The sequence below is a fragment of the Trachypithecus francoisi genome, unplaced genomic scaffold (assembly GCF_009764315.1).
Source record: "Trachypithecus francoisi isolate TF-2019V2 unplaced genomic scaffold, Tfra_2.0 Lachesis_group15, whole genome shotgun sequence".
Classification (NCBI taxonomy): domain Eukaryota; kingdom Metazoa; phylum Chordata; class Mammalia; order Primates; family Cercopithecidae; genus Trachypithecus; species Trachypithecus francoisi.
The window spans coordinates 89,944,264-89,957,418 of NW_022681460.1; the positions used below are offsets into that span (position 1 = coordinate 89,944,264).

Genomic DNA, 13,155 nt, shown 5'->3' on the forward strand with positions numbered 1-13,155 from the left:
GGCTGAGGCAGGAGAATCGCTTGATCCTGGGAGGCGGAGGTTGTCTTGAGCCCAGATCGTGCCATTGCACTACAGCCTGGGCAACAAAAGCGAAACTCCGTCTCAAAATAAATAAATAAATAAATAAATAAATCAGCTTTGCAAGATAATTTAGTTTAACCTTCTGCTTTTACCAAAGAAGAGACCGAAGGCCTGAAAGACTGCTTACTCATCATTATTCAGAGAGAGCAGTGGTTCTTGAAAGGTTTCTAAAACTCCCAGAGAAATAATATACAAGATAAATAGGACTGTTCATTGGGCCTTTGCAACCTAACACCTTGACTCTTATCTTATTGGAATTCAAATAAATTCCAGCGGAAAATCTAGAGAAACTGACAGGTGTGGCGCCTGAGCTCTCCTCTGTGGGCTTCCTCCCAGTTCCCTTGGGCCTTGGCATTCTGGGTCAAGGTTGATTCTCTCCGGCCTCAGCGCCCCGGGCACGGCCTACATCCTGGAAGGCGAGGCAAGGGCTGTGGATCTGTGGCTAGAGAGCTTCCAAGACGCTAACAAGAAGGGAGAGACGAATATGATTCTCCTCAGCCTGTCGAGGTCTTCTGTCAACAATCCTGGGGACCCCTCAGGAGTCCTTCGGTCCCGTAGCCCCCTCGGTGTCTACAGCTGCTGGCTCTGCCTGAACCTCTCAGGTTCGCACCTTCTGGCATCTTCTCGCTCTTTCTCCAGCCTTGCCGGGCAGGGGGAACCTGGCCTGACACTCCCCGCTCCCCTCCCCCACCCTGGGTCTCTGGGGTCAGCAGAGCCACCCAGTGCACTGTGTTTGGCATGCCCAGATGGAGAGAGGCGACCACAGTGGTGATCATAAGCCCATGGTGGGCAGAGGCCCTATGGAGCCAAGGGCTCCGGCGGCCACCCCTACTCCGCCACCAGCAGCGCTGCCAGGGCCTCGCTCTTCCTCCTCCTCCTCACACGCGGGCTCGGATGATCTCCTGCCATGACTCAGCGCTTCTCGCAGGCTGCCCTGCTGGGGACACCGGCTTCAATCGGGCCTCTCCCGACGCGTCCACCCCCTCTCGCCACCCACGCCCGCCCCTAACCGCTGCGCCTTTCCCAGGGCGGCCGCCGCCGCCACAGCTGCAGTCAGCACGGGCACCCCAGCAGCATCCGCCGCCTGCACAGCGCTTGCCGCCCGCCCCGGCCTGACTCCGCCGCCGAACCCGGCGCCAGCCATGGAGCCCGAAGTCCCCCGTCGCCGCCACACCCATCAGCGCGGCTACCTGCTGACGCGGAACCCTCACCTCAACAAGGTAAACCCGCAGGCCCACCTGGCCGCCCATCGGCCCCTCTCGATCAGGGTCAGGCCCCTCTTGCAGGTCCCTGCACCATGGCCTCGCCCCTCCGCCACTCCCCTGGGAAGGTTCCCGGTGAGGGGCGGCGGCCTGGGAGGCCTTGGTGTGGGCAGAAGGAAGAAGGACGTCTAATCGGGTCAGTATCCACGAGAGTGATGGCAGGGCGGTGCCGGTGCCTCTGCACCTGGGCATCCCATGTTATGGATAGAGGTAAAGGTGTAACTTGTTTACGATACTTCGGCAGCAAGTCTCCGAAAACAAGAACCCAGACAATGAAAGTAGTATCAGACAAAGTGTGTGAATGGGGTGTTTTTGGTGAAGGTAGCAGGCAGGCTGCCAGGTCAGACTCCATGTGCCACCCACTTACTGGTTGCACACAGTGTGGCAATTATTGGAGGTTGATAAGGCGAGAAGTGATTCAACTGGTCCTGCCCAGACGGAAATGTGTACTGAGTGCCTTCAGATCACGTTAGCAATGTGGATATCCAAGTCCTCTTGGTTTCTGGAGTGACACGGTTAAGAGTCTGGGAATGCGTGGTGGGTGGCCTCTGTCTTGGACACTTTGCATGGCTTGGTAGAAGAGCTCTGTCCCAGACATGGGACTGTGGGTAAAGCCATTTCTTTTCTTTCTTCTTCTTCTTCTTCTTCTTTTTTTTTTTTAATTTGGCTTTCTGGAAGTTAAAAACTTTTTTTTTGTTTAGAGCTGTTTTCTTTTTATTAAAGGGGAATTCAGTGTACACCCTGTTCAGGGACTCCTTTTCGGATCCTGGTAACACTGCATTTTCCTTCACTGGTGATGCAATATAAACACTCGGGATCTCTCTCAAATAAAAAAAAAATACCTCCAAATTTATCATTTTGCTTCCACACTTATTTTACAGCCAGGTTTATCTCTGAATTGTGCCTTTTGTTTGTGTGTGTGTGCGCACGCTTTGGACATTTCCTACTTATTCAGGACTTTGAAAATGCCATCAGTCAGCACTGAGGTCTGTTTAGTTATTTTGGTTGTCTCTTTGGTGGACTGCTTTTTGCGTTAAGAATAGGAGCTCAGCTTTTTCCTTGTGTTCCTGATGATTTGTTGATCATATTAATGACTTAAAGACATGATTTATTTAATAAGTGACAGTGTGAGCTCTTTCTTGTTTTTTTGTGGTGACAGGCACCTTTTACAAATCTATGATAATGTGCTATCTGTGGTCATGTAGCATTGTGAAATTGTAAATACTTCCTACTTATTTCTTTCTTTAAAATAAATGTAATTGCTAGTTTGTTTTTTTCTTTTCTTTTATTATTCTGCAGGTTTGCCACCTATTTTCAGTAAAACAAAAGTAAAATTTGATGTGACAAAACAATTTGTGACTTGTATGTGTCACCTGCCTACTGTAATTTATGACCACGTTTTGGGTTGACACTTAAGAAAGACCACATGAGTTGTATAACCTGTTTGATTTTCCTCAAGACAGGGGCAAGAGTGTCTATTAAAAGTGTGTAGATGGCATAGGCAATCCCTGAGCAAGAGTAATTATTGCCTTTATTATGCGTACATCAAGAATTTATGATATAAAAATCCTTTTGACTCCTGTTCACAAGGTTACTAGGAATTAAGGATTAATTCCTACTTCAGAATAATAGTATCACAAAGATCCTCCATCAAAGATAAGATGTAACATTAATATGTTAAAAGCACATTTTCAAATTTGTAATAAGTGAACTTTTTATTTGTATTATGTCAAATTGGATTCACAATCCAGCATACCAACTTTGAGGCAATCAATGAAATAATCTTTTACTCAGTTCTAGGATGGTGATCTGGTGCCTTATGAGAGTAACAGAATTTCCTAGGTACCATTGAAACTACAGCTATGGGACTTTCTTCATCTGTCATACACTCAAGACCTCTAGGCCTTTAAGTTTGCTAGTAGCCCAGGAATGTTTTGGTTTATTTTTATTATTATTATTTTGTAATAACTTTTGCTCCAAAGAGACAATAGTAGATTTTACTTTCCCCTAACAACCCAGCCTGTCACATGTTTTCTTCAACCACACTAACACAGAACTTCATCATCTTACCTTTGGGTAGCTGCAACAACAGTTTTGCTGGTTTTATTTCCATTGATATAGTTCATTCTGCATATATGTATGCAAGAGATACCTTCATTAATTAACATTTTATTCACTTCTCTATTATACAAGCATTTATAGTATGTTGTTATTTCCTATTATGTTTAATGTAAAATGAATCTGTCAATTGGGTTTATAGTCTTCTCCAAATTTATCTTATTAGTTCCCCAATGTAGCCTTCCACTTAAAATATACTTGCCGAATCTCTTAATTCTTTCCTTTTTTGTGTAATTTCTACTATGAAAATGTCTTAGTTGATTTAATAATAATCTCTCTAGGGAAGCATTTTCTAGTTATGTTAGTTTTATTATCATTATTTAACACCTCTGTTTTTATTATTCAGTTGGACTATATAATTTTGTATTTGCTAAGTTGTATTTTTTTTTTTTTTTGAGACAGAGCCTTGTTCTGTTGCCCAGGCTGGAGTGCAGTGGTGCGATCTCCATTCACTGCAAACTCTACCTCCTGGGTTCAAGTGACTTTTGTGTCTCAGCCTCCTGAGTAGTTGAGATTACAGGCATGCGCCACCATGCCCAGCTAATTTCTATATTTTAATAGAGACAGGGTTTCACCACGTTGGCTAGGCTGGTCTCAATCTCCTGACCTCAAGTGATCCGCCGGCCTTGGCCTCCCAAAAGTGTTGGGATTACAGGCGTGAGCCACTGCACCCAGCCGTAAGTTGTATTTTTTTTCTTATTTCTTTGATTGTCATAGGGCAGGAGTCACAATATTTAGTACAGTATTTTGCTCAGTAGACATTAAATAAATGTTTACTTAATGAATGAGCCATGTCTTTATTTTTGTCTTTAAACAGAACTCAGCTTTTAAAGTGATCGTTTGGGCATTATCCTCTTTAAAGTAATTTTGTGAAAATAAATTCACATTGAAGTCTAAAGTTTAGTTGACTTCCTATGCCATTATATTGCATGCTGGAATATAGTCAGAAAAGTTGGAATTTGGTTTAAGCTTGATAATGTCATGAAATTTTAATTACTTGCTGGATAACCTAAGGGAGGTGCTTCATCTTGGTAAAATCAAAGTTAACAGTAGATGTGATATGAATTCAAAAATTTTCATAAAACTTAAGAGAATTAGGATTTTCATTTGTTATGATTCATGTATGAGTTTAAGCCTTACTATTTGTTTACACGAAAATATGCGTTATTCCAGGTAGGATTTCATCAAAGCCATTGGGGAAGTAAATTTGCCTCTTGTTTAGGAGACTTAATATTTTTCTGTGCACAGCCCAGACTATTTTTGAGATGCTTATCTTTGCCAGTTTTATATAAACGTGTCTAATTTAATGTTTAATGTTTTTTTAAATTTTTTATATTTTTTTATTATACTTTAAGTTCTAGGGTACATGTGCACAACATGCAAGTTTGTTACATATGTATACATGTGCCATGTTGGTGTGCTGCACCCATTAACTCATCATTTACATTAGGTATATCTCCTAATGCTATCCTCCCCAACCCCTCCCCACAATAGGACTCGGTGTGTGATGCTCCCCTTCCTGTGTCCAAGTGATCTCATTGTTCAATTCCCACTTATGAGTGAGAACGTGCGGTATTTGATTTTCTGTTCTTGCGATAGTTTGCTGAGAATGATGGTTTCCAGCTGCATCCATGTCCCTACAAAGGACACGAACTCATCCTTTTTTATGACTGCATAGTATTCCATGGTGTGTATGTGCCACATTTTCTTAATCCAGTCTGTCACTGATGGACATTTGGGTTGATTCCAAGTCTTTGGTATTGTGAATAGTGCTGCAATGAACATACATGTGCATGTGTCTTTATAGCAGCATGACTTATAATCCTTGGGGTATATCCCCAGTAATGGGATGGCTGGGTCGAATGGTATTTCTAGTTGTAGATCCTTGAGGAATCGCCACACTGTTTTCCACAATGGTCGAACTAGTTTGCAGTCCCACCAACAGTGTAAAAGTGTTCCTATTTCTCCACTTCCTCTCTAGCACCTGTTGTTTCCTGATTTTTTAATGATTGCCATTCTAACTGGTGTGAGATGGTATGACATTGTGGTTTTGATTTTATTTTCAGGGATATGGTCTGATATGGATGAGTTGTGTTTTAAATTTTTTCTCCATAATTTTCATGTGACTAATAATCATATTTCATAAATTGCCCTTCAAAATTAAAATTTTACACACAATAAAATAATCATTCTTATTTTTTATTTCTCAATTAGTTTATTTCCCTTTGCAATGGTAGAAAACACTAACTGATAGTTCTATCATAATTGTGCTTACATGGTTTCTATATCTTAAGATTAAATAATAATAATATGACCCATAAGTAAATCTCCAAAAGACACCACTCTTCCATATTTTAGGCAGTTTGGTTCAGTATAAGTCATGCTTGAGAGTTATGTTCCAGGAGAAGATAGTGTTTTATCGAAGTTAATTTGGGTCAGCATTACTAACTTTTAAATCTAAAAAATCAGCTTTTGTAGCTGTTTGCTTCCTGGCATGACAAGACCTAGTTGGGTGTGTTGTAAGGAAAAGAGAGAGAAATAAGATCCATGACAATGAAGGAAAAGTACCCTAAACCTCTTTTCCTTGAATGTAAACTAGACCCGAATGAATTATTCAGAAAATTTCATCCAACTACAGTTCTCTAGAGTTGCCTCCGCAACATGAGAAACTGATTTATTATTTAAGATAGAATCCCATTTATGTGAAAGTCATATACAGCCACATACCTCTGTATATGTTTGTTACCTTTCTGCAGTTGAAACAACAGTAGTAGTATAGAATATCACAATAACAAAATGTGTGCTGTAATAAGAAAGATGAGTTTGATGTGATAACTCTTGAGACAGGTGATATGGAGTATAAGAAATATTGAAGAGAAGAATGGATTTGAGATTTTTCATTTTTCAGCTCTGATTTCCCTCTAACTTTTGGACAGGTAGGGGAGAATGTGATGTAAAGGAATGGACATTCTAAAACTTTGTGCCTAGAAGAAATGAGCCCAAGTCCCAAGTCTCCCAATTAGCTGTGTGATATAGCATCTGGGAATGTTCTCCTTGCTACATCATCCCATGGTGGAAGGCAAGAGAGGTGATGGTAGAGGGTGAGAAAGAGCAAGAGCGGGCTGAACTTGCTTTTATAAGGAACCCACTCTTGCTTGCAATAAGGAACCCACTCCTGCATTAACAATACTAATCACCTCATTAAAATCCCAGCTCTCAACACAGTTGCATTGGGGATTAAACAACACATGAACTTTGGGGGACACATTGAAACTATAGTAGGAAATCAAGTAATAAAATAACGAATAATGTTCTCTAAAAACAGGAGAATATAACTACTAGAGCTTTTGTACTAATATACAAACCCTGGATTTTAAAACACTGGTATTATTTTTTCAATAATCAGGTAATGGTTGAGTAAGAACATCAGCAAAAGTACTTGCATGTTTGATATGGTTTGTCTGTGTTCCTACCCAAATCTCATCTTGAATTGTAGTTCCCATAATCCCCATGTGTTGTGGGAGGGACCCAGTGGGAGGTAATTGAATGATGGGGGTGGTTATCCTCATGCTCCTGTTCTCCTGGTAGTGAGTGAGTTCTCACGAGGTCTGATGGTTTTAAAAGGGGCTTTCCCCCAATTTGCTCTTTCTTTTTGCTGCTGCCATGTGAAGAAGGATGTGTTTATTTCCCCTTCCGCTATGATTGTATATTTCCTGAAGCCTACCCATCCATGCTGAACTGTGAGTCAATTAAGCCTCTTCCTTTATAAATTACCCAGTGTTGGATATGTCTTTATTAGTAGCATGAGAACAGACTAATACAGTATTCATACCAATGTTAGTAATTATGTTATGAGGCCAAGTGTGATGGCTCATAACTGTAATGCCAGATGTGAACCACCTGGGAGGCCAAGGTGGGAGGATCACTTGAGCCCAGGAGTTCAAGACCAGACTGGGAAACATGGCAAAACCCTGTCTTTACAAAAATGAAAAAAAAATACAAAAAACTGGGCATGGTGGTGTGCACCTGTAGTCTCAGCTACTTGAGTGGCTGAGGTAGGAGGCCACAGTGAGCCATGATCACACCCACTGCATTCCAGCCTGGATAACAGAGTGAGACCTTGTCTCAGAAAAACAAAACAAAGCAAAAAAAAAAAAAAAAAGAAAAAGGAAAAAGAAAAAAGAAAAAAGAAAAACAGAAGAATAAAACCTTAGATATCCAGAGGCTGAAGGAGTTCTAAGACTTCCATTACACTATTAGGCATTGGCCTTTTAGGCTTAGAATATATTAAAATACATTTAAATTGTCTCTTCAGAGTCTTAAGATGGCTACCTAGTAAGTCCAGGACAGAAGCCATAGAATAAAATCAACCCTGCAGACACATAGATTTTGGACTTCTATCCTTCTCAACTTTGATGAAATAAATTTATGTTTAAGCCACCCATTGTGTGGTGCTTTGTTGTGGCAGCTCTAGCAAAGTAATAATATGCTTCTGTAATTGAAGCAAAATTTCATAATACAGCACTTTTCCTTGCTTTGTTTAGTTGACATTTTCTGGACTTTGACAGGAACATGTAGGTGAGAAGAAGTAATGATCTAATCAGTCAAGTTTGCTTGTAGCCATTGCCAATTTTTGACAATCTCTATCTTTTGATTTCTGTGTTTAGGCCATTTATATTTAATGTAATTATTGATACACAGAGAGATAAACAGATTTCTATCATATCATAGGTGTCTGTTTCCTTATTTTTCATTCCTCTATTTTTCCTCTCCAAACTAGTTTTTAATTACTTAAATATTTTTATTATTCCATTTTGATTTATTCCATGAGTTTTTGACAATATTTCTTTGTATAACTTGTTTTTAGTACTTGGTGTGGTGATTATGATATACATACCGAACTTTTCACAGTCAACTTAAAGTTAAAATTTCACCACTTCAATTGAAATATAGAAATCTTACCATTATATAGGTCTCATTGCCTTCCTCTATTTATGTTGTAGTTATATGTATTATATCCTCATATCTATTTATATGTATTACATAAATATTTTTAAAATAGTAATTTAATGTAATGTTTATACATTTTTTTTTTTTCAGTCCATCCTCTTGAGTAGCTGGAACTCTAGGTGCACACCATCATGCCTTGCTAATTTTTGGATTTTTCCATAGAGATGGCGTTTTACCATGTTCCCCAGGCTGATCTGAAACTCCTGGGCTCAAGAAATCCTCCTATTGTGGCCTTCCAGAGTGCTGGTATTATAGGTGTGGCCTGTAACTTTTATTTATTTTTATTTTGTTTATTTTTCTTTGTTATTATTATTATTATTTATTTATTTATTTATTTTGTTTTATTTTTTTTGGGACAGAGTCTTGCTTTGTCATCCAGGCTGGAGGGCTGTGGTAACATGGCTCACTGCAGGCTTGATCTCAAGGCTCAAGCCATCCTCCCACCTTAGCCTCCTGAGCATCTGGGACTACAGCATGTGCCACCACTCCTGGCTAATTTTTGCATTTTTTGTGGAAACACAGTTTCATCATATTACCCCATCTAGTGTCAAACTCCTGAGCTCAAGGTGTCTGCGTACCTCAGCCTCCCAAAGTGCTGGGATTACAGACTTGGGCCACTGTTCCTGACTTAAACTTTCGTTTTTAACTGTCACACATATTTTAAAGAGTTTAAGAGAGAAAGGATAATCTGTTATAGTTACCCAGGTAGTTAATATTTCTGTTGCTCTCTTTCATTCCTCACGTTCCATGTTTGTTTTGGGGTATCATTTCTCTTCCATTTAAAGAATGTCCTCTAACATTTTTTTAGAGCAGGTTTGCTGGAAACCAATTGTCTTAGTTTTTCTTCCTCTGAGAATGTCTATTTTATCTTCATTCGTGAAGGATATTTTCGATAGTTATAGAATAATGAGTTGACAGTTCTTTCCCTTTAAGACCTAAAAAAAAGCCATTTCTCTTCCTCCTGCCATTTCTTTTTCCTGATGAGAAATCTGCAGTCATTCAAGTTGATATATGTTTGTAATACACCGATGTATTACAAACATATATTTTCTGGATGTTTTAATGGTATTTTCTTTTTAGCTTTCAGAATCTTAAATATAATGTTTCTGGGTTTGGAGGTTTTGGGGTTTATCTTCTTGGGGTTTTCTGAGATTCCTGATTCTGTAAGTATATGTCTTTTACCAAATTTGATACATTTTCAGCCATTATTTCTCCAAATATTTTTTTCTTTCTCCTCTCTTTCCAGGACTTTGATGAAACAAGTATTAGGCCTTTTGATACTGTCCCGAGACTCGGAGCCTCAGGTAACTACATGATAGTATCAAAAGGCCTACTTTTTTAAGGACTTGTTTTCTCTTCAAACTGATTTGTTTCTAATGATTTAGCTTTATGTTCACTGACGCTTTCTACTCTCATCTCAATTCTGTTCTTGAGCCCATCCAATGAATATTTTATTACAATTACTGTATTTTTAAGTTCTAAAATTTCCATTTGGTATAGCTTTTATTTCTTGTCCAATACTTTCTTTCCATTTATTTAGAAAGACTTTGCCCTTATGTTTTTAGGCATGGTTATAATAACTGATTTTAAGTCTTTGTACATTGTACAGAAATTTCAAGGTCTGGCACCTCAGGATTTGTGTTTGCTTATTTGTCTTTTATTTTCCAAGGTAACGTTTTTCCTGTTTCTTTCTATGTTGAGTAACTTTTTAATCTTTTCTGGACATTTGCATATCATGAAATTCTAGCTGTCAGTTCTATCTTAAGGGGAATACTGTTCTTCTTAGCTTTAGTGGTCACTCAACCTGGTTAGGTCATTTTGCAAGTTGGACCCACCTGTGGCCTGTGATTCCGATACCAATATGGTTTTCAAAGTCTACTCAGTAGTACTATTTGGATTTGTCCATTATGTGTACCACCCAGTGGATAGTGTGGGATCTGTGCAGTAGTCTATGCTATAGTTTACTTCTCAAAGCCTTTGGTATGCTGTTTAAGGTCAGATCTATGCACGTTTAACTCAAAGGTGAGTGTAGACGTTAATATACAATTTTTGGGATTGCTCTCATGAGTTCCCTTCTTTCTGTGATCTCTCTGATATTTTTTGTTTCCATGAGGACCCCCTTTCCAGTCGTCTGAACAGAAAACTGGACTTTTGTTTTCCTGCCCTGTTGTGTACTTCCTTCAGATGTATTTGCATCTGGGGCCATGCGATTGGACGACAGGGAGAGAAAGTTGCAACAGGCATTTGACCTAAGATCTTGAGACCAGATCTATATCCTCTGGTAAAAAGAATGATTCCCTTACCTTAGAATTTTAGGCCTCTGTCATGGTTTTTGCTTCTGCCATCCCTGTGGGATTATCTGGGAGTTGGAATTAGAGAGGATAGAAAAGCATATTGGATGTTCTTGCTTCTCTGACCTTTAAGCATCCCCTTTCTGATTCTTGGACCAGAAAGATAAGGCTTCTCTTGGCAGTCTTTGTATATAATCAGCTGCACTTTCAGCTTTTCTGCTGCTTTTGAGTCAAGGCCAGTTGATTATAGCAGAGAGAAAAAAAGCCAGGCCATATTGGAAGAAAAAAGTGGCAGGAAACTTAATCTGGTTTTATGGCACTTTAGATTCTAATCTTCTTCCTTGGTTCTTCTGCTATCATTTATTTTTCCAGTCTTCAAATAGCTGCTCAATGCATTCTACACAAGGATTGTTGTTGGATTTAGTGGGAGAGACAAAGTATACTATAGCTACCATTTTGCACAGAACCAGACCCTCAGGTTGTTATTTTTAAGGTATGAATGTGTGAAACTCAGTCTAACTTGATTTTAAGTTCAGAGAAGGAAAATATCAGGGAATTGATTCCCAAATGTATACTCAAAATTTTTTCCCATTTTACTGGGTGCATATTTGCTATACCAATCAATATTAATAATAAAGATTATTATGCAGAAATGGTTCATGTAAGACAAAATCTCTATACATAACTTACAAAATGTCTGTGTTCTAAGGATTTAGAAAGAAGTTTTGCCTTTTTGATATCTACATACTTCATTTCTGCCCCTCTTTGTGCTGTGAAGGAGAATAGAAAGTTCAATGTTCAAAATTTCTTTGGGGTTCCCTCTCTTGGCTTTGGGGCCCCCTCCCTGTCTCCATACAGGGAAGCCTCTTCTTTCTTTCTTCCCCCTTCTCTCGTGCCTATTAAATTTTCCACTACTTAAAACCAAACAAAAACAAAAAACAAAACAACAAAAAACCCAACAACAACAACAACAACAAAACAAAATTTCTTTGTGGATGTGGGAAGGAGTGTTATACTGGTTTGCATCATAGATTTATCTTTCAATATAGTTGCTCTTAGGGCCTGGAATGTAGTAGGTATTCTGTAATAATTTGTTGAATGGATGAATCAGGGATTATTCTTGAAGTAACATTGTCTTACCTTGCAGATATTGCTATCACCTCTCGGTAGTTCACAATCTACCTTGTGGGATAAATGCACAATAACCTCTTTTATATGCTGTTGAATGTGTGTTGGAGAATCTCTTTTCCTTAATGGGTATAAGGATGACCACTATATCGTTTAGGATTAGGTTTTGTTACATATAACAAAAAAGCAAAATAAAAGTGAGTTAACTACGATATAGCTTAATTATGATAAACTGTTTGGTGGGTCCACAAAGTCATCAGGAACATAGGCTTCTCTCTTGCTGCTCTGTTATCTTCAGGATCACTTCATGGTCCTAACTGAGTACGTAGGTCTAAAGATACCATCTACAGGCTGGGCGCAGTGGTTCATGCCTGTAATTCAAACACTTTGGGAGGCTGAGGTGGGTGGATCACTTGAGGTCAGGAGTTCGAGGCCAGCCTGGCCAACAGGGTGAAATTCCATCTCTAATAAAAATATAAAAATTAGCCGGGCATGGCAGTGGGAGCCTGTAGTCTCAGCTACTTGGGAGGCTGAGAGAGGAGAATCGCTTGAACCCAGGAGGTGAAGGTTGCAGTGAACCAAGATCATACCACTGCACTCCAGCCTGGGTGACAGTGCAAGGCTCAATCTCAAAAGAAAAAAAAAAAATACCACCTACACATTCCAAGATGGCTGCTGGAAGAAATGAGAGAATTACAAGAAGGCCTACTTTTCAGTGGAGTCCCCTCTTTTAAAGTAGCCTTCCCCACATTTCACATGATACTTCCACTTAGGTCTCATTGTTCAGAACTCTGTCATATGGCCACATATAACTACAGGGGAGTCAGGAAATGTCTATTTAATGCATTGCAACCCCAAATAATATTAGGATTCTCTTCCCGGGAAGGAAAAGGGAAATAGATGTTGTGGTAGGCAATTGGTAGTCTCTCCATAGTCAAAGCTGCCAGAAGCAAAAGCACTGAGATTTAATAAATGTAAATATTAAATATGAATGTAAGATTCTTGGAAATTGAGGTGAATGGTTCTTAATATTTTAAAAATAGTCATAGATTAATTTTCTAAAAATAAGAAGATATAATAATATGAAAAGTATGTCTGCCACTTCTGTGTCTGGGCTAGCTGGTTCCCCTTCCTAGAGGCAACCACTGTTGCCAGTGACCAGTGTTTTCATTATATACTACAGATAATGTATGAAGTATTTTTTAAAGTTAATTTTCGTAAGTTAAAATGTTATTGATACAGGGCATGAATCAGATATGCCCTTA

The 13,155-nt window shown here is 39.3% G+C and overlaps 1 protein-coding gene across 2 annotated transcripts in view; it reads left to right on the forward strand.

Moving 5' to 3' along the window:
• The first annotated feature begins 793 nt into the window (after nucleotides 1–793).
• The window catches only part of ME1 (malic enzyme 1), a 216,267-nt gene continuing 203,905 nt past the window's right edge, over nucleotides 794–13,155 (forward strand). Inside the window, exon 1 of one of the 2 annotated variants that reach the window (XM_033235546.1) lies at nucleotides 794–1,301. In XM_033235546.1, coding sequence (XP_033091437.1) covers nucleotides 1,224–1,301 — 78 coding nt within the window. In that variant the 5' untranslated portion in view covers nucleotides 794–1,223. Of the gene's footprint in view, nucleotides 1,302–1,371; nucleotides 1,480–13,155 lie in introns of those variants that run through there. The other variant, XM_033235547.1, reaches the window with a different exon arrangement.